Source organism: Microtus pennsylvanicus, chromosome 7 (assembly GCF_037038515.1).
Source record: "Microtus pennsylvanicus isolate mMicPen1 chromosome 7, mMicPen1.hap1, whole genome shotgun sequence".
NCBI lineage: Eukaryota > Metazoa > Chordata > Mammalia > Rodentia > Cricetidae > Microtus > Microtus pennsylvanicus.
Genome location: NC_134585.1, coordinates 80593321 through 80616930, shown reverse-complemented (window position 1 = coordinate 80616930; position 23610 = coordinate 80593321). Strand labels below are relative to the sequence as shown.

At 38.3% G+C, this 23610-nt stretch overlaps 1 protein-coding gene across 1 annotated transcript in view; it reads left to right on the top strand.

Moving 5' to 3' along the window:
• Window positions 1–555, top strand: part of Stpg2 (sperm tail PG-rich repeat containing 2) — a 365571-nt gene extending 365016 nt beyond the window's left edge. The window contains exon 13 of the mRNA XM_075978987.1: window positions 410–555. Coding sequence (XP_075835102.1) covers window positions 410–529 — 120 coding nt within the window. The 3' untranslated portion in view covers window positions 530–555. The remainder of the gene's footprint in view (window positions 1–409) is intronic.
• Window positions 556–23610: the final 23055 nt, after the last annotated feature.

The following is a 23610-nucleotide window of genomic DNA, read 5'->3' as shown; positions in this document are numbered from 1 at the left end:
AAAGATGATATTGGTATATTTTACACCAGATATTTGTCAGAATGGCAAATGTTGGGAGAAAACATATGTGAAAAGTTAGTATCTGCGTTCACTGGAAACACAATATTAAAAAAAATAAAACTTACATGTCCTAATGCACCCACTCATTATTAGAAAGTTGTAGGTTTTACCGAAGGGTTTGGTTTCTCTCAGATACATATAACTTTTGTCAAGAATATTAAGTACAGTTTAGTTAAGGTCATTGCATGTTACAGAATACTTTGGATATCAATCTAAACATTTAGGGTATTAATGAATGACATCAGTGAGTTAGTTTGTATTAATGAGACCACTGTTCATTTATATAAACTAATCCTTCAAAGTATATGGATGATATAATTAAACTAAGTTGCTCTGTTTCCCTCCTTAGCTCAGTCCGTTTTTAAGACATTCGGTTCTGAAGAGAACATACAATGTCACTCTGCCATATTCATCCTCTAAGAGAGAAAATACCTCTCATCCAGAACAGAAAGCCAAACAGAAACATTGAAGATACAGAGTGCAGTATTCTAACTGGTGAGTACAATAGACCCACAGTGTCATAGAGATGCATGTGCGTCACCCTCTTCCACTCTGGTGTGATATCTTAGTCAGATCCTTAACTTCACTCACCGTGATCACCTAGGTGATGGTGTCATGCAATCATTAACAGATTATAGTGAAGATCGTCTTCATGCTTCTACATTTGACTGCTAATCTGATTTTGATAGCTTTTCCTTGTTTTATTGTTAAGACAGGGGAGTTACCTTAATGTGATTAAGTTGCAGCCTCTTGGTTGACATACTTTTCCATTTCAAAGAAATACATTGTCTCTTAATAAATTATAATAAATTAAAATTGTGCTTTAGCCAAATATTTTGAAATTATATAGTATGGCAACTTGAGTATTTCTGGACAGATTATTTTTTATTTTTTTATTTATTAAAAATTTCTACCTCCTCCCAGTTGCCTCCCACTCCCCGCCCTCTCCAGTCCTAAGAGCAGTAAGGGTTCCCTGCTCTGTGGGTAGTCCAAGGTCCTCCCCCCTCCATCCAGGTCTAGGAAGGTGAGCATCCAGACAGACTAGGCTCCCACAAAGCCAGTCCATGCAGTAGAATCAAAACCCAGTGCTATTGTCCTTGACTTCTCAGTCAGCCACATTTAGAGAGTCTGGTTTGATCACGTGCTCATTCAGTCCCAGTCCAGCTGGCCTTGGTGAGCGCCCATTAGATTAGTCCCACCTTTTCAGTGGGTGAACGCATCCTTCGCGGTCCTGACTTCCTTGCTCATGTTCTCCCTCCTTCTGCTCTTCATTTGGACCTTGGGATCTCAGTTCAGTGCTCCAATGTTGGTCTCTGTCTCTATCTCCATCCATCGCCCGATGAAGGTTCTATGGTGATATGCAAGATATTCATCAGAATGGTATTGGATAAGGCCAGTTCAGGCACCCTCTCCTCTGCTGCCCAAGGAACAAGCTGGGGGATATCTCCTTGGACACCTGGGAACCCCTGTAGACTCAAGTTTCTTGCCAACCCTAAAATGGCTCTCTTAATTAAGATAGCTACTTCCCTGCTTCCATATCTACCCTCCATCTCAACCATCCCATTCCCTCAAGCTCTCCCCAATCCTCCCCTTCTCCCTTCTCTCTCTCCATCTTCTCTAACCCCCACCGGGTTCTCTAACACCCCATTCCTGTGCTCCCAATATTTTTGCCTGACAATCTTGTCTACTTCCAATATCCAGGAGGATAACTATATGTTTTTCGTTGGGTTCACCTTCTTATTTAGCTTCTCTAGGATCGTGAATTATAGGCTCAATGTCCTTTATTTATGGCTAGAATCCACTTATGAGTGAGTACATACCATATTCATCTTTTTGGGTCTTTGTTATCTCACTCAGTAAAGTGTTTTCTATTTCCATCCGTTTGCATGCAAAATTAAAGATGCCATTGTTTTTTACCACTGAATAAAACTCTAAAGTGTACATCTGCCACACTTTCTTTATCCATTCTTCTATTGAGGGGCACCTAGGTTGTTTCCAGGTTCTGGCTATTTTAAATAGTGCTGTAGTGATGAGCGGCGGGCTGCGTTCCGCCACCCGGCTAGCTTTACCCTGAAATAATTACACAGAAACTGTATTTTTTTGAACATTGCCTGGCCCATTAGTTTCAGCCTCTTATTGGCTAGCTCTTACATATTGATCTAACCCATTTCTAATATTCTGTGTAGCAACACGAGCTGGCTTACCAGGAAAGATCTTAACCTGTGGCTGTGTCGGGTGGGAGAATCATGGCGACTCACTGATTCAGCTTCTTTCTCCCAGCATTCTGTTCTATTTTCTCTGCCTACCTAAGGGTTGGCCTATCAAATGGGCCTAGGCAGTTTCTTTATTAATAAGAAATCACTCCCACATCATAGTGCTGCTATGAACATAGTTGAACAAATGCTTTTGTAGTATGATTGGGCATCTCTTGCGTATATTGCCAAGAGTGGAATTCCTGGGTCCTGAGGTAGGTTGACTACCAATTTTCTGAGAAACCACCACACTGATTTCCAAAGAGGTTGCACAAGTTTGCATTCTCACCAACAATGGATGAGTGTTCCCCTTACTCCACATCCTCTCCAGCATAGGCTATCATTGGTGTTTTTTATTTTAGCCATTCTGACAGGTGTAAGATGGTATCTCAAAGTTGTTTTGATTTGCATTTCCCTGATTGCTAAGGAGGTTGATCATGACCTTAAGTGTCTTTTGGCCATTTGAACATCTTCTGTTGAGAATTCTCTGTTCAGTTCAGTACCCCATTTCTTAATTGGGTTAATTAGTGTTTTAATGTCTAGTTTTTTGAGTTCTTTATATATTTTGGAGATCAGACCTTTGTCTGATGCGGGATTGGTGAAGATCTCCCATTCAGTAGGCTGCCTTTTTGTCTTAATGACAGTGTCCTTTGCATTACAGAAGCTTCTCAGTTTCAGTAGGTCTCATTTATTTATTGTTGCTCTTATTGTCTGTGCTACTGGGGTTCTATATAGGAAGTGGTCTCCTGTGCCCAACAGATTATAACTCTGGGTACATTTAGACAAATGAATAGATATTCTCATATAAAACATTAACAGATAGTAGCTGTAAACTAACCATAATGACTATGATTGTGCCTTAGACATTGTTTTTGTAAGGCAGTACTTTATTTAAACATTTAATGATGCTGTATCCAAAGATTCTTTCTCATTTCAGTGTTCATACTATTAGAAGACATTGTACTTCAGAAATTGAGTATGATTATATTAATTATAAGGGACTAAATTCTAAACAGACAACAGTTATTTATCAAAGCAATAATCCTCTAAAACTAAAAGTCTGACATATCACAGACTATTAGAGGAACAGATAAAATTTTTATTAGTATCACAGACATTAAATATAAAATCTTAGATTTATATTTAAGGTGGCAGGAGATATTTGAGTAATAATATTACACATTTTGTGCTAGAATAATATTACTACCTATTAGGCTAAATAAAATGCCCTATTTTCATTTCTTTAATTTTTATGTGGTAATTATGCAGTATAAAATACCTATGGTCAAAGTTATAATTCTATTAGTTAGTGATGATCTAGATTGGAATATCCACATTTTAGGTTAGTGACCACATCAGTATTTTCTATAGAAAAGTTATGTCCTTATTTCATTTTAATTATTGGAGGAATTTTGCTAAATTACAAAAACCAGGTTGGAATATATTTTCTTTCTGCATATCGAAACTGCCAGTCTATTATCATCTCTCTCCCATGCTCTTAATGAGCTGTTTTTGCTTTGAAGATTGTGTCTTTTATCTTCTTTCAGAGATCAGAAAAAACAAAACATAAGCCAACGCACAAACTTAATGTTTCTAGGTTTTCTTCCCTTCAGTGTCTGCCTCAGTGTTCTTTGATGTTTGCAATATTTTGCATTGTGTGATTTGGTGCTTTTTATCAATCATAAAAATTATCACAAATTGTTTTTTTCAAGTATTGATGTTCCACATCCTGTCTTATCCTAATTTGGCAATGTGATTATGAGCATTCTTTGTCTTGTATTGAATGTACTTTTGTACTTGTTAATCCTCTATCATCTAACCTGAAGTTAAGTACATCTACTGGAGTCTTAAATTATTGCTTATTTATATCTAAAACTTCCACTTGACTAGTATGTATAAGCTCTTTGTCATGTTACCATGTTGGAAGCATTCCACTTGCCATCATTTTTACACCATAGAAGGGAATCCCCACTCTGACTCAACTGTGGCTCTGCTTGTAGCATCTGTCTTCTGTTTCTACGCCATATCTCATAAATGACTGATATGCTGGTCTAAATGAATATTGTTTATGAAAACTTAGAACGTGGTTGATATTTCTCTGAAGAGGCAGGAGGAGATCTCTTTATATGGATGTGCTGATGACTGGGGCCAGTTGTTTTAGAACAGGAGTTCCCTCATTTTTTAGGATTCCCACAATTCTCATCACCCGCATTCTCAGAGGCCAGCCTTTCTGTCATCTGCCATGAGGTCAGTTAATTTGTCATGCCTTTTCTTTTTCTCCTTGTACAATGGTCAGATGCTTTGGAGCTGCTGAGATCATTAGCTGCCATGTTTAATGCTCTATTATTGTCTGGTAGACAAATGCACAATGCATTTGACAAATGCCTTCCATTGGAAAGTGATAAAATACCAGGTTCCACCATGTTCTTCCTATAGGGCCCCAAGAGTGCCACAACGCCAGCTTAGATTCTTGCCCATTTTGTGGTGTTGTCTTACTCTTTGGCCTTGACTTTACAGGGAGTGCAAGTCTTCCCTTGTGTTACTTTCTCCTTTTCTTTCTTATCAGGTCACTATTTTTCAGGCTATCTCTGTGGCTTCTTTCGTTTATATGTATTTAGATAAAAAAGTTCTTAGTAATATGTTTTCATATACAATCTACAATATTTTGTTCATTGCCATATCTAAAATTTCTTTTTATCACAATTTACATGCAGTTTTCTGCAAGGATATATTTCCTCTAAGATAGCATGCCTACTTATTGGTATCATTTACCTCTAAATTTATTGTTTATGAAGGTTATTTTGTGACAGCACAGTTTACCATTAGGTGTTTATTGACCTCTTCTGCATAGTGTGATATAAAAAAGGTTCCTTTAGAATTATACTAGTGCTCTAGACTTTCTTGTCTGAAATGAAACCCTCTGAGTGAAGGCTCTCTCAAACAAAGGCCCTGTTTAACTTCAGCATTATAGATGGACAGGAAGACCCCCTCCATCTTCCCTGTGTTTAGGCATTTCTACATTGTCATTGCAAACTCACAACAAACTACTATATTTGCATGCAGGATTATCCTCACTGTAGTAAATATAGTGCCACTTGGAGTCTCTGTCCCTTAATTAACTTTTATGAGAAGCACAAGGTTAGTTATGTCACAATTAGAGAAAAACTTAAAGCTTGACTGAACTACAATACTAACTCTCAAGATGAGTGAGCTGATAATATATTCAAATGCTGACACCAGTCTAACCCATGTCGGTGGAAAAGGTGTACAATAGAGCAGTGTCCTACTGTTGGAAGTAAAAACATAACCACCTCCTGAGTTGGAAACACATCAGACAGTAAAAGATAAAGAATTTGAACAAGTTCTAATATTCCCAGTTTTTCCTGTGTCAGATCATCTGTGTCCAACTGCTCCCGGCCACGAAGGTGTCAAGCCATTGTTTGTTATGTGTACTCTCACAGACACAAAGCTGAGAAATAGACTAGCGTTTCTCTACAGGTGAACTCTAATAGAGCCTCTTACATGCTGCAAGTACATTATATAAGTAATCATACTGAAAAAGACTTCGCTCTCAGACCATTTGTCCCTGGTAAAATCCAGTGTATGAAGTTACACCATGAAAGTTTTAAGAGCATGTTTGATGATATTTTCTCTTTTTACTCTCTCTGGGGTTCATCTTATTATATGTGCTACTGTATATGCAGCACTGTGTATGTAACCGCTGTTACAGTGCATCAATGTGTATGTAACTACTGTTACAGTGCATCAATGTGTATGTAACCGCTGTTACAGTGCATCAATGTGTATGTAACCGCTGTTACAGTGCATCAATGTGTATGTAACCACTGTTACAGTGCATCAATGTGTATGTAACCGCTGTTACAGTGCATCAATGTGTATGTAACCGCTGTTACAGTGCATCAATGTGTATGTAACTACTGTTACAGTGCATCAATGTGTATGTAACTACTGTTACAGTGCATCAATGTGTATGTAACCGCTGTTACAGTGCATCAATGTGTATGTAACTGCTGTTACAGTGCATCAATGTGTATGTAACCGCTGTTACAGTGCATCAATGTGTATGTAACCGCTGTTACAGTGCATCAATGTGTATGTAACCGCTGTTACAGTGCATCAATGTGTATGTAACTACTGTTACAGTGCATCAATGTGTATGTAACCGCTGTTACAGTGCATCAATGTGTATGTAACTACTGTTACAGTGCATCAATGTGTATGTAACCGCTGTTACAGTGCATCAATGTGTATGTAACCGCTGTTACAGTGCATCAATGTGTATGTAACCGCTGTTACAGTGCATCAATGTGTATGTAACTACTGTTACAGTGCATCAATGTGTATGTAACTACTGTTACAATGCATCAATGTGTATGTAACTGTTGTTACAGTGCATCAATGTGTATGTAACTACTGTTACAGTGCATCAATGTGTATGTAACTACTGTTACAGTGCATCAATGTGTATGTAACCACTGTTACAGTGCATCAATGTGTATGTAACCGCTGTTACAGTGCATCAATGTGTATGTAACCACTGTTACAGTGCATCAATGTGTATGTAACCGCTGTTACAGTGCATCAATGTGTATGTAACCGCTGTTACAGTGCATCAATGTGTATGTAACTACTGTTACAGTGCATCAATGTGTATGTAACCGCTGTTACAGTGCATCAATGTGTATGTAACCGCTGTTACAGTGCAGCAATGTGTATGTAACTACTGTTACAGTGCATCAATGTGTATGTAACCGCTGTTACAGTGCATCAATGTGTATGTAACCACTGTTACAGTGCAGCAATGTGTATGTAACTACTGTTACAGTGCATCAATGTGTATGTAACCACTGTTACAGTGCATCAATGTGTATGTAACCGCTGTTACAGTGTATCAATGTGTATGTAACTACTGTTACAGTGCATCAATGTGTATGTAACCACTGTTACAGTGCATCAATGTGTATGTAACCACTGTTACAGTGCATCAATTTGTATGTAACCGCTGTTACAGTGTATCAATGTGTATGTAACTACTGTTACAGTGCATCAATGTGTATGTAACCACTGTTACAGTGCATCAATGTGTATGTAACTACTGTTACAGTGCATCAATGTGTATGTAACCGCTGTTACAGTGCAGCAATGTGTATGTAACTACTGTTACAGTGCATCAATGTGTATGTAACTGCTGTTACAGTGCATCAATGTGTATGTAACTACTGTTACAGTACATCAATGTGTATGTAACTGCTGTTACAGTGCATCAATGTGTATGTAACCGCTGTTACAGTGCATCAATGTGTATGTAACTACTGTTACAGTGCATCAATGTGTATGTAACCGCTGTTACAGTGCATCAATGTGTATGTAACTACTGTTACAGTGCATCAATGTGTATGTAACCGCTGTTACAGTGCATCAATGTGTATGTAACTACTGTTACAGTACATCAATGTGTATGTAACTACTGTTACAGTGCATCAATGTGTATGTAACTACTGTTACAGTACATCAATGTGTATGTAACTACTGTTACAGTGCATCAATGTGTATGTAACTACTGTTACAGTGCATCAATGTGTATGTAACTACTGTTACAGTGCATCAATGTGTATGTAACTACTGTTACAGTGCATCAAAGTGTATGTAACCGCTGTTACAGTGCATCAATGTGTATGTAACTACTGTTACAGTGCATCAATGTGTATGTAACTACTGTTACAGTGCATCAATGTGTATGTAACCGCTGTTACAGTGCATCAATGTGTATGTAACTACTGTTACAGTGCATCAATGTGTATGTAACCGCTGTTGCAGTGCATCAATGTGTATGTAACTGCTGTTACAGTGCATCAATGTGTAAGTAACCGCTGTTACAGTGCATCAATGTGTATGTAACTACTGTTACAGTGCATCAATGTGTATGTAACTGCTGTTACAGTGCATCAATGTGTATGTAACCGCTGTTACAGTGCATCAATGTGTATGTAACCGCTGTTACAGTGCATCAATGTGTATGTAACCACTGTTACAGTGCATCAATGTGTATGTAACTACTGTAACAGTGCATCAATGTGTATGTAACTGCTGTTACAGTGCATCAATGTGTATGTAACCGCTGTTACAGTGCATCAATGTGTATGTAACCGCTGTTACAGTGCATCAATGTGTATGTAACTGCTGTTACAGTGCATCAATGTGTATGTAACTACTGTTACAGTGCATCAATGTGTATGTAACCACTGTTACAGTGCATCAATGTGTATGTAACTACTGTTACAGTGCATCAATGTGTATGTAACTACTGTTACAGTGCATCAATGTGTATGTAACCACTGTTACAGTGCATCAATGTGTATGTAACTACTGTTACAGTGCATCAATGTGTATGTAACTACTGTTACAGTGCATCAATGTGTATGTAACCGCTGTTACAGTGCATCAATGTGTATGTAACTACTGTTACAGTGCATCCATGTGTATGTAACTGCTGTTACAGTGCATCAATGTGTATGTAACTACTGTTACAGTGCATCAATGTGTATGTAACTACTGTTACAGTGCATCAATGTGTACGTAACCGCTGTTACAGTACATCAATGTGTATGTAACCGCTGTTACAGTGCATCAATGTGTATGTAACCGCTGTTACAGTGTATCAATGTGTATGTAACTACTGTTACAGTGCATCAATGTGTATGTAACCGCTGTTACAGTGCATCAATGTGTATGTAACTACTCTTACAGTGCATCAATGTGTATGTAACCGCTGTTACAGTGCATCAATGTGTATGTAACCGCTGTTACAGTGCATCAATGTGTATGTAACTACTGTTACAGTGCATCAATGTGTATGTAACCGCTGTTACAGTGCATCAATGTGTATGTAACTACTGTTACAGTGCATCAATGTGTATGTAACCGCTGTTACAGTGCGTCAATGTGTATGTAACTACTGTTACAGTGCATCAATGTGTATGTAACCGCTGTTACAGTGCATCAATGTGTATGTAACCGCTGTTACAGTGCAGCAATGTGTATGTAACTACTGTTACAGTGCATCAATGTGTATGTAACCACTGTTACAGTGCATCAATGTGTATATAACCGCTGTTACAGTGTATCAATGTGTATGTAACTACTGTTACAGTGCATCAATGTGTATGTAACCACTGTTACAGTGCATCAATGTGTATGTAACCACTGTTACAGTGCATCAATGTGTATGTAACCGCTGTTACAGTGTATCAATGTGTATGTAACTACTGTTACAGTCCATCAATGTGTATGTAACCGCTGTTACAGTGCATCAATGTGTATGTAACCGCTGTTACAGTGCATCAATGTGTATGTAACCGCTGTTACAGTGCATCAATGTGTATGTAACTACTGTTACAGTGCATCAATGTGTATGTAACCGCTGTTACAGTGCATCAATGTGTATGTAACTACTGTTACAGTGCATCAATGTGTATGTAACCCGTGTTACAGTGCATCAATTTGTATGTAACTACTGTTACAGTGCATCAATGTGTATGTAACTACTGTTACAGTGTATCAATGTGTATGTAACTACTGTTACAGTGCATCAATGTGTATGTAACCCGTGTTACAGTGCATCAATTTGTATGTAACTACTGTTACAGTGTATCAATGTGTATGTAACTACTGTTACAGTCCATCAATGTGTATGTAACTACTGTTACAGTGCATCAATGTGTATGTAACCGCTGTTACAGTGCATCAATGTGTATGTAACTACTGTTACAGTGCATCAATGTGTATGTAACCACTGTTACAGTGCATCAATGTGTATGTAACCGCTGTTACAGTGCAGCAATGTGTATGTAACTACTGTTACAGTGCATCAATGTGTATGTAACCACTGTTACAGTGCATCAATGTGTATGTAACCACTGTTACAGTCCATCAATGTGTATGTAACCGCTGTTACAGTGCATCAATGTGTATGTAACTACTGTTACAGTGCATCAATGTGTATGTAACCCGTGTTACAGTGCATCAATTTGTATGTAACTACTGTTACAGTGCATCAATGTGTATGTAACTACTGTTACAGTGTATCAATGTGTATGTAACTACTGTTACAGTGCATCAATGTGTATGTAACCGCTGTTACAGTGCATCAATGTGTATGTAACCAGTGTTACAGTGCATCAATGTGTATGTAACCGCTGTTACAGTGCATCAATGTGTATGTAACCGCTGTTACAGTGCATCAATGTGTATGTAACCGCTGTTACAGTGCATCAATGTGTATGTAACCGCTGTTACAGTGCATCAATGTGTATGTAACCGCAGTTACAGTGCAGCAATGTGTATGTAACTACTGTTACAGTGCATCAATGTGTATGTAAGCGCTGTTACAGTGCATCAAAGTGTATGTAACTACTGTTACAGTGCATCAATGTGTATGTAACCGCTGTTACAGTGCATCAATGTGTATGTAACTACTGTTACAGTGCATCAATGTGTATGTAACCACTGTTACAGTGCATCAATGTGTATGTAACCGCTGTTACAGTGCATCAATGTGTATGTAACTACTGTTACAGTGCATCAATGTGTATGTAACCGCTGTTACAGTGCATCAATGTGTATGTAAACGCTGTTACAGTGCATCAATGTGTATGTAACTACTGTTACAGTGCATCAATGTGTATGTAACCACTGTTACAGTGCATCAATGTGTATGTAACCGCTGTTACAGTGCAGCAATGTGTATGTAACTACTGTTACAGTGCATCAATGTGTATGTAACCACTGTTACAGTGCATCAATGTGTATGTAACCACTGTTACAGTGCATCAATGTGTATGTAACCGCTGTTACAGTGCATCAATGTGTATGTAACCGCTGTTACAGTGCATCAATGTGTATGTAACTACTGTTACAGTGCATCAATGTGTATGTACCCACTGTTACAGTGCATCAATGTGTATGTAACCGCTGTTACAGTGCAGCAATGTGTATGTAACTACTGTTACAGTGCATCAATGTGTATGTAACCACTGTTACAGTCCATCAATGTGTATGTAACCGCTGTTACAGTGCATCAATGTGTATGTAACCGCTGTTACAGTGCATCAATGTGTATGTAACCGCTGTTACAGTGCATCAATGTGTATGTAACTACTGTTACAGTGCATCAATGTGTATGTAACCGCTGTTACAGTGCATCAATGTGTATGTAACTACTGTTACAGTGCATCAATGTGTATGTAACCCGTGTTACAGTGCATCAATTTGTATGTAACTACTGTTACAGTGCATCAATGTGTATGTAACTACTGCTACAGTGTATCAATGTGTATGTAACTACTGTTACAGTGCATCAATGTGTATGTAACCCGTGTTACAGTGCATCAATTTGTATGTAACTACTGTTACAGTGTATCAATGTGTATGTAACTACTGTTACAGTCCATCAATGTGTATGTAACTACTGTTACAGTGCATCAATGTGTATGTAACCGCTGTTACAGTGCATCAATGTGTATGTAACTACTGTTACAGTGCATCAATGTGTATGTAACCACTGTTACAGTGCATCAATGTGTATGTAACCGCTGTTACAGTGCAGCAATGTGTATGTAACTACTGTTACAGTGCATCAATGTGTATGTAACCACTGTTACAGTGCATCAATGTGTATGTAACCACTGTTACAGTCCATCAATGTGTATGTAACCGCTGTTACAGTGCATCAATGTGTATGTAACTACTGTTACAGTGCATCAATGTGTATGTAACCCGTGTTACAGTGCATCAATTTGTATGTAACTACTGTTACAGTGCATCAATGTGTATGTAACTACTGTTACAGTGTATCAATGTGTATGTAACTACTGTTACAGTGCATCAATGTGTATGTAACCGCTGTTACAGTGCATCAATGTGTATGTAACCAGTGTTACAGTGCATCAATGTGTATGTAACCGCTGTTACAGTGCATCAATGTGTATGTAACCGCTGTTACAGTGCATCAATGTGTATGTAACCGCTGTTACAGTGCATCAATGTGTATGTAACCGCTGTTACAGTGCATCAATGTGTATGTAACCGCAGTTACAGTGCAGCAATGTGTATGTAACTACTGTTACAGTGCATCAATGTGTATGTAAGCGCTGTTACAGTGCATCAAAGTGTATGTAACTACTGTTACAGTGCATCAATGTGTATGTAACCGCTGTTACAGTGCATCAATGTGTATGTAACTACTGTTACAGTGCATCAATGTGTATGTAACCACTGTTACAGTGCATCAATGTGTATGTAACCGCTGTTACAGTGCATCAATGTGTATGTAACTACTGTTACAGTGCATCAATGTGTATGTAACCGCTGTTACAGTGCATCAATGTGTATGTAAACGCTGTTACAGTGCATCAATGTGTATGTAACTACTGTTACAGTGCATCAATGTGTATGTAACCACTGTTACAGTGCATCAATGTGTATGTAACCGCTGTTACAGTGCAGCAATGTGTATGTAACTACTGTTACAGTGCATCAATGTGTATGTAACCACTGTTACAGTGCATCAATGTGTATGTAACCACTGTTACAGTGCATCAATGTGTATGTAACCGCTGTTACAGTGCATCAATGTGTATGTAACCGCTGTTACAGTGCATCAATGTGTATGTAACTACTGTTACAGTGCATCAATGTGTATGTAACCACTGTTACAGTGCATCAATGTGTATGTAACCGCTGTTACAGTGCAGCAATGTGTATGTAACTACTGTTACAGTGCATCAATGTGTATGTAACCACTGTTACAGTGCATCAATGTGTATGTAACTACTGTTACAGTCCATCAATGTGTATGTAACCGCTGTTACAGTGCATCAATGTGTATGTAACCGCTGTTACAGTGCATCAATGTGTATGTAACCGCTGTTACAGTGCATCAATGTGTATGTAACTACTGTTACAGTGCATCAATGTGTATGTAACCGCTGTTACAGTGCATCAATGTGTATGTAACTACTGTTACAGTGCATCAATGTGTATGTAACCCGTGTTACAGTGCATCAATGTGTATGTAACTACTGTTACAGTGCATCAATGTGTATGTAACTACTGTTACAGTGTATCAATGTGTATGTAACTACTGTTACAGTGCATCAATGTGTATGTAACCGCTGTTACAGTGCATCAATGTGTATGTAACCAGTGTTACAGTGCATCAATGTGTATGTAACCGCTGTTACAGTGCATTAATGTGTATGTAACCGCTGTTACAGTGCATCAATGTGTATGTAACCGCTGTTACAGTGCATCAATGTGTATGTAACCGCTGTTACAGTGCATCAATGTGTATGTAACCGCAGTTACAGTGCAGCAATGTGTATGTAACTACTGTTACAGTGCATCAATGTGTATGTAAGCGCTGTTACAGTGCATCAAAGTGTATGTAACTACTGTTACAGTGCATCAATGTGTATGTAACCGCTGTTACAGTGCATCAAAGTGTATGTAACTACTGTTACAGTGCATCAATGTGTATGTAACCGCTGTTACAGTACATCAATGTGTATGTAACTGCTGTTACAGTGCATCAATGTGTATGTAACCGCTGTTACAGTGCATCAATGTGTATGTAACCGCTGTTACAGTGCATCAATGTGTATGTAACCGCTGTTACATTGCATCAAAGTGTATGTAACCACTGTTACAGTGCATCAATGTGTATGTAACTACTGTTACAGTGTATCAATGTGTATGTAACCACTGTTACAGTGCATCATTGTGTATGTAACTACTGTTACAGTGCATCAATGTGTATGTAACCGCTGTTACAGTGCATCAATGTGTATGTAACTACTGTTACAGTGCATCAATGTGTATGTAACCGCTGTTACAGTGCATCAATGTGTATGTAACCGCTGTTACAGTGCATCAATGTGTATGTAACTACTGTTACAGTGCATCAATGTGTATGTAACCACTGTTACAGTGCATCAATGTGTATGTAACCGCTGTTACAGTGCAGCAATGTGTATGTAACTACTGTTACAGTGCATCAATGTGTATGTAACCACTGTTACAGTGCATCAATGTGTATGTAACCGCTGTTACAGTGCATCAATGTGTATGTAACTACTGTTACAGTGCATCAATGTGTATGTAACCGCTGTTACAGTGTATCAATGTGTATGTAACCGCTGTTACAGTGCATCAATGTGTATGTAACTACTGTTACAGTGCATCAATGTGTATGTAACCGCTGTTACAGTGCATCAATGTGTATGTAACTACTGTTACAGTGCATCAACGTGTATGTAACCCGTGTTACAGTGCATCAATGTGTATGTAACTACTGTTACAGTGCATCAATGTGTATGTAACTACTGTTACAGTGTATCAATGTGTATGTAACTACTGTTACAGTGCATCAATGTGTATGTAACCGCTGTTACAGTGCATCAATGTGTATGTAACCAGTGTTACAGTGCATCAATGTGTATGTAACCGCTGTTACAGTGCATCAATGTGTATGTAACCGCTGTTACAGTGCATCAATGTGTATGTAACTACTGTTACAGTGCATCAATGTGTATGTAACCGCTGTTACAGTGCATCAATGTGTATGTAACCGCTGTTACAGTGCATCAATGTGTATGTAACCGCTGTTACAGTGCATCAATGTGTATGTAACCGCTGTTACAGTGCATCAAAGTGTATGTAACTACTGTTACAGTGCATCAATGTGTATGTAACCGCTGTTACAGTGCATCAAAGTGTATGTAACTACTGTTACAGTGCATCAATGTGTATGTAACCGCTGTTACAGTACATCAATGTGTATGTAACTGCTGTTACAGTGCATCAATGTGTATGTAACCGCTGTTACAGTGCATCAATGTGTATGTAACTACTGTTACAGTGCATCAATGTGTATGTAACCACTGTTACAGTGCATCAATGTGTATGTAACTACTGTTACAGTGCATCAATGTGTATGTAACCGCTGTTAGAGTGTATCAATGTGTATGTAACTACTGTTACAGTGCATCAATGTGTATGTAACCGCTGTTACAGTGCATCAATGTGTATGTAACCGCTGTTACAGTGCATCAATGTGTATGTAACTACTGTTACAGTACATCAATGTGTATGTAACTGCTGTTACAGTGCATCAATGTGTATGTAACCGCTGTTACAGTGCATCAATGTGTATGTAACTACTGTTACAGTGCATCAATGTGTATGTAACTACTGTTACAGTACATCAATGTGTATGTAACTACTGTTACAGTGCATCAATGTGTATGTAACTACTGTTACAGTACATCAATGTGTATGTAACTACTGTTACAGTGCATCAATGTGTATGTAACCGCTGTTACAGTGCATCAATGTGTATGTAACTACTGTTACAGTGCATCAATGTGTATGTAACTACTGTTACAGTGCATCAATATGTATGTAACCACTGTTACAGTGCATCAATGTGTATGTAACTACTGTTACAGTGCATCAATGTGTATGTAACCGCTATTACAGTGCATCAATGTGTATGTAACTACTGTTACAGTGCATCAATGTGTATGTAACTACTGTTACAGTGCATCAATGTGTATATAACCGCTGTTACAGTGCATCAATGTGTATGTAACCGCTGTTACAGTGCATCAATGTGTATGGAACCGCTGTTACAGTGCATCAATGTGTATGTAACCGCTGTTACAGTGCATCAATGTTTATGTAACCGCTGTAACAGTGCATCAATGTGTATGTAACCGCTGTTACAGTGCATCAATGTGTATGTAACCGCTGTTACAGTGCATCAATGTGTATATAACCGCTGTTACAGTGCATCAATGTGTATGTAACCGCTGTTACAGTGCAGCAATGTGTATGTAACTACTGTTACAGTGCATCAATGTGTATGTAACCACTGTTACAGTGTATCAATGTGTATGTAACTACTGTTACAGTGCATCAATGTGTATATAACCACTGTTACAGTGCATCAATGTGTATGTAACCGCTGTTACAGTGTATCAATGTGTATGTAACTACTGTTACAGTGCATCAATGTGTATGTAACCGCTGTTATAGTGCATCAATGTGTATGTAACCACTGTTACAGTGCATCAATGTGTATGTAACCGCTGTTACAGTGTATCAATGTGTATGTAACTACTGTTACAGTGCATCAATGTGTATGTAACCACTGTTACAGTGCATCAATGTGTATGTAACTACTGTTACAGTGCATCAATGTGTATGTAACCCGTGTTACAGTGCATCAATGTGTATGTAACTACTGTTACAGTGCATCCATGTGTATGTAACTGCTGTTACAGTGCATCAATGTGTATGTAACTACTGTTACAGTACATCAATGTGTATGTAACCGCTGTTACAGTGTATCAATGTGTATGTAACCGCTGTTACAGTGTATCAATGTGTATGTAACTACTGTTACAGTGCATCAATGTGTATGTAACCACTGTTACAGTGCATCAATGTGTATGTAACTACTGTTACAGTGCATCAATGTGTATGTAACCGCTGTTAGAGTGTATCAATGTGTATGTAACTACTGTTACAGTGCATCAATGTGTATGTAACCGCTGTTACAGTGCATCAATGTGTATGTAACTGCTGTTACAGTGCATCAATGTGTATGTAACTACTGTTACAGTACATCAATGTGTATGTAACTGCTGTTACAGTGCATCAATGTGTATGTAACCGCTGTTACAGTGCATCAATGTGTATGTAACTACTGTTACAGTGCATCAATGAGTATGTAACTACTGTTACAGTACATCAATGTGTATGTAACTACTGTTACAGTGCATCAATGTGTATGTAACTACTGTTACAGTACATCAATGTGTATGTAACTACTGTTACAGTGCATCAATGTGTATGTAACCGCTGTTACAGTGCATCAATGTGTATGTAACTACTGTTACAGTGCATCAATGTGTATGTAACTACTGTTACAGTGCATCAATATGTATGTAACCACTGTTACAGTGCATCAATGTGTATGTAACTACTGTTACAGTGCATCAATGTGTATGTAACCGCTGTTACAGTGCATCAATGTGTATGTAACTACTGTTACAGTGCATCAATGTGTATGTAACTACTGTTACAGTGCATCAATGTGTATATAACCGCTGTTACAGTGCATCAATGTGTATGTAACCGCTGTTACAGTGCATCAATGTGTATGTAACCGCTGTTACAGTGCATCAATGTGTATGTAACCGCTGTTACAGTGCATCAATGTGTATGTAACCGCTGTAACAGTGCATCAATGTGTATGTAACCGCTGTTACAGTGCATCAATGTGTATGTAACCGCTGTTACAGTGCATCAATGTGTATATAACCGCTGTTACAGTGCATCAATGTGTATGTAACCGCTGTTACAGTGCAGCAATGTGTATGTAACCGCTGTTACAGTGCAGCAATGTGTATGTAACTACTGTTACAGTGCATCAATGTGTATGTAACTGCTGTTACAGTGCATCAATGTGTATGTAACTACTGTTACAGTACATCAATGTGTATGTAACTGCTGTTACAGTGCATCAATGTGTATGTAACCGCTGTTACAGTGCATCAATGTGTATGTAACTACTGTTACAGTGCATCAATGTGTATGTAACCGCTGTTACAGTGCATCAATGTGTATGTAACTACTGTTACAGTGCATCAATGTGTATGTAACCGCTGTTACAGTGCATCAATGTGTATGTAACTACTGTTACAGTACATCAATGTGTATGTAACTACTGTTACAGTGCATCAATGTGTATGTAACTACTGTTACAGTACATCAATGTGTATGTAACTACTGTTACAGTGCATCAATGTGTATGTAACTACTCTTACAGTACATCAATGTGTATGTAACTACTGTTACAGTGCATCAATGTGTATGTAACTACTGTTACAGTGTATCAATGTGTATGTAACCGCTGTTACAGTGCATCAATGTGTATGTAACTACTGTTACAGTGCATCAATGTGTATGTAACTACTGTTACAGTGCATCAATGTGTATGTAACTACTGTTACAGTGCATCAATGTGTATGTAACTACTGTTACAGTGCATCAATGTGTATGTAACTACTTTTACAGTGCATCAATGTGTATGTAACTACTGTTACAGTGCATCAATGTGTATGTAACCGCTATTGCAGTGCATCAATGTGTATGTAACTGCTGTTACAGTGCATCAATGTGTATGTAACCGCTGTTACAGTGCATCAATGTGTATGTAACTACTGTTACAGTGCATCAATGTGTATGTAACTGCTGTTACAGTGCATCAATGTGTATGTAACCGCTGTTACAGTGCATCAATGTGTATGTAACCGCTGTTACAGTGCATCAATGTGTATGTAACCACTGTTACAGTGCATCAATGTGTATGTAACTACTGTAACAGTGCATCAATGTGTATGTAACTGCTGTTACAGTGCATCAATGTGTATGTAACCGCTGTTACAGTGCATCAATGTGTATGTAACCGCTGTTACAGTGCATCAATGTGAATGTAACTACTGTTACAGTGCATCAATGTGTATGTAACTACTGTTACAGTGCATCAATGTGTATGTAACCACTGTTACAGTGCATCAATGTGTATGTAACTACTGTTACAGTGCATCAATGTGTATGTAACTACTGTTACAATGCATCAATGTGTATGTAACCGCTGTTACAGTGCATCCATGTGTATGTAACTACTGTTACAGTGCATCCATGTGTATGTAACTGCTGTTACAGTGCATCAATGTGTATGTAACTACTGTTACAGTGCATCAATGTGTATGTAACTACTGTTACAGTACATCAATGTGTATGTAACCGCTGTTACAGTGCATCAATGTGTATGTAACCGCTGTTACAGTGCATCAATGTGTATGTAACCGCTGTTACAGTGCATCAGTGTGTATGTAACCGCTGTTACAGTGCATCAATGTGTATGTAACCGCTGTTACAGTGCATCAATGTGTATGTAACCACTGTTACAGTGCATCAATGTGTATGTAACTACTGTTACAGTGCATCAATGTGTATGTAACCGCTGTTACAGTGCATCAATGTGTATATAACCACTGTTACAGTGCATCAATGTGTATGTAACTACTGTTACAGTGCATCAATGTGTATGTAACCGCTGTTACAGTGCATCAATGTGTATGTAACTACTGTTACAGTGCATCAATGTGTATGTAACCGCTGTTACAGTGCATCAATGTGTATGTAACCACTGTTACAGTGCATCAATGTGTATGTAACCGCTGTTACAGTGCATCAATGTGTATGTAACCGCTGTTACAGTGCATCAATGTGTATGTAACCACTGTTACAGTGCATCAATGTGTATGTAACCGCTGTTACAGTGCATCAATGTGTATGTAACCGCTGTTACAGTGCAGCAATGTGTATGTAACTACTGTTACAGTGCATCAATGTGTATGTAACCGCTGTTACAGTGCATCAATGTGTATGTAACTACTGTTACAGTGCATCAATGTGTATGTAACCGCTGTTACACTGCATCAATGTGTATGTAACTACTGTTACAGTGCATCAATGTGTATGTAACCGCTGTTACAGTGCATCAATGTGTATGTAACCGCTGTTACAGTGCAGCAATGTGTATGTAACTACTGTTACAGTGCATCAATGTGTATGTAACCACTGTTACAGTGCATCAATGTGTATATAACCGCTGTTACAGTGTATCAATGTGTATGTAACTACTGTTACAGTGCATCAATGTGTATGTAACCACTGTTACAGTGCATCAATGTGTATGTAACCACTGTTACCGTGCATCAATGTGTATGTAACCGCTGTTACAGTGTATCAATGTGTATGTAACTACTGTTACAGTGCATCAATGTGTATGTAACCACTGTTACAGTGCATCAATGTGTATGTAACTACTGTTACAGTGCATCAATGTGTATGTAACCACTGTTACAGTGCATCAATGTGTATATAACCGCTGTTACAGTGTATCAATGTGTATGTAACTACTGTTACAGTGCATCAATGTGTATGTAACCACTGTTACAGTGCATCAATGTGTATGTAACCGCTGTTACAGTGTATCAATGTGTATGTAACCGCTGTTACAGTGCATCAATGTGTATGTAACTACTGTTACAGTGCATCAATGTGTATGTAACAGCTGTTACAGTGCAGCAATGTATATGTAACTACTGTTACAGTGCATCAATGTGTATGTAACCGCTGTTACAGTGCATCAATGTGTATGTAACTACTGTTACAGTGCATCAATGTGTATGTAACCGCTGTTACAGTGCATCCATGTGTATGTAACTACTGTTACAGTGCATCCATGCGTATGTAACTGCTGTTACAGTGCATCAATGTGTATGTAACTACTGTTACAGTACATCAATGTGTATGTAACCGCTGTTACAGTGCATCAATGTGTATGTAACCGCTGTTACAGAGCATCTATGTGTATGTAACCGCTGTTACAGTGCATCAATGTGTATGTAACCGCTGTTACAGTGCATCAATGTGTATGTAACCGCTGTTACAGTGTATCAATGTGTATGTAACTACTGTTACAGTGCATCAATGTGTATGTAACCACTGTTACAGTGCATCAATGTGTATGTAACCTCTGTTACAGTGCATCAATGTGTATGTAACCGCTGTTACAGTGTATCAATGTGTATGTAACCGCTGTTACAGTGTATCAATGTGTATGTAACTACTGTTACAGTGCATCAATGTGTATGTAACCACTGTTACAGTGCATCAATGTGTATGTAACCGCTGTTACACTGCATCAATGTGTATGTAACCGCTGTTACAGTGTATCAATGTGTATGTAACTACTGTTACAGTGCATCAATGTGTATGTAACCGCTGTTACAGTGTATCAATGTGTATGTAACTACTGTTACAGTGCATCAATGTGTATGTAACCGCTGTTACAGTACATCAATGTGTATGTAACCGCTGTTACAGTGCATCAATGTGTATGTAACCGCTGTTACATTGCATCAAAGTGTATGTAACCACTGTTAGAGTGCATCAATGTGTATGTAACTACTGTTACAGTGCATCAATGTGTATGTAACCACTGTTACAGTGCATCAATGTGTATGTAACTACTGTTACAGTGCATCAATGTGTATGTAACCGCTGTTACAGTGCATCAATGTGTATGTAACTACTGTTACAGTGCATCAATGTGTATGTAACTACTGTTACAGTGCATCAATGTGTATGTAACCGCTGTTACAGTGCATCAATGTGTATGTAACTACTGTTACAGTGCATCAATGTGTATGTAACCACTGTTACAGTGCATCAATGTGTATGTAACCCGTGTTACAGTGCATCAATGTGTATGTAACTACTGTTACAGTGCATCAATGTGTATGTAACTACTGTTACAGTGTATCAATGTGTATGTAACTACTGTTACAGTGCATCAATGTGTATGTAACCGCTGTTACAGTGCATCAATGTGTATGTAACCACTGTTACAGTGCATCAATTTGTATGTAACCGCTGTTACAGTGCATCAATGTGTATGTAACCGCTGTTACAGTGCATCAATGTGTATGTAACTACTGTTACAGTGCACCAATGTGTATGTAACTACTGTTACAGTGCATCAATGTGTATGTAACCGCTGTTACAGTGCAGCAATGTGTATGTAACTACTGTTACAGTGCATCAATGTGTATGTAACCGCTGTTACAGTGCATCAAAGTGTATGTAACTACTGTTACAGTGCATCAATGTGTATGTAACCGCTGTTACAGTGCATCAATGTGTATGTAACCGCTGTTACAGTGCAGCAATGTGTATGTAACTATTGTTACAGTGCATCAATGTGTATGTAACTACTGTTACAGTGCATCAATGTGTATGTAACCGCTGTTACAGTGCATCAATGTGTATGTAACCACTGTTACAGTGCATCAATGTGTATGTAACTACTGTTACAGTGCATCAATGTGTATGTAACCGCTGTTACAGTGCATCAATGTGTATGTAACCGCTGTAACAGTGCAGCAATGTGTATGAAACTACTGTTACAGTGCATCAATGTGTATGTAACCACTGTTACAGTGCATCAATGTGTATGTAACCGCTGTTACAGTGTATCAATGTGTATGTAACTACTGTTACAGTGCATCAATGTGTATGTAACCACTGTTACAGTGCATCAATGTGTATGTAACCACTGTTACAGTGCATCAATGTGTATGTAACCGCTGTTACAGTGTATCAATGTGTATGTAACCGCTGTTACAGTGTATCAATGTGTATGTAACTACTGTTACAGTGCATCAAAGTGTATGTAACCGCTGTTACAGTGCATCAATGTGTATGTAACTACTGTTACAGTGCATCAATGTGTATGTAACCGCTGTTACAGTGCATCAATGTGTATGTAACCGCTGTTACAGTGCATCAATGTGTATGTAACCGCTGTTACAGTGCATCAATGTGTATGTAACCGCTGTTACAGTGCATCAATGTGTATGTAACCGCTGTTACAGTGCATCAATGTGTATATAACCGCTGTTACAGTGCATCAATGTGTATGTAACCGCTGTTACAGTGCAGCAATGTGTATGTAACTACTGTTACAGTGCATCAATGTGTATGTAACCACTGTTACAGTGTATCAATGTGTATGTAACTACTGTTACAGTGCATCAATGTGTATGTAACTACTGTTACAGTGCATCAATGTGTATGTAACTGCTGTTACAGTGCATCAATGTGTATGTAACTGCTGTTACAGTGCATCAATGTGTATGTAACCGCTGTTACAGTGCATCAATGTGTATGTAACTACAGTTACAGTGCATCAATGTGTATGTAACTACTGTTACAGTGCATCAATGTGTATGTAACCGCTGTTACAGTGCATCAATGTGTATGTAACTACTGTTACAGTGCATCAATGTGTATGTAACCGCTATTACAGTGCATCAATGTGTATGTAACTACTGTTACAGTGCATCAATGTGTATGTAACTGCTGTTACAGTGCATCAATGTGTATGTAACTGCTGTTACAGTGCATCAATGTGTATGTAACCGCTGTTACAGTGCATCAATGTGTATGTAACTACAGTTACAGTGCATCAATGTGTATGTAACTACTGTTACAGTGCATCAATGTGTATGTAACCGCTGTTACAGTGCATCAATGTGTATGTAACTACTGTTACAGTGCATCAATGTGTATGTAACCG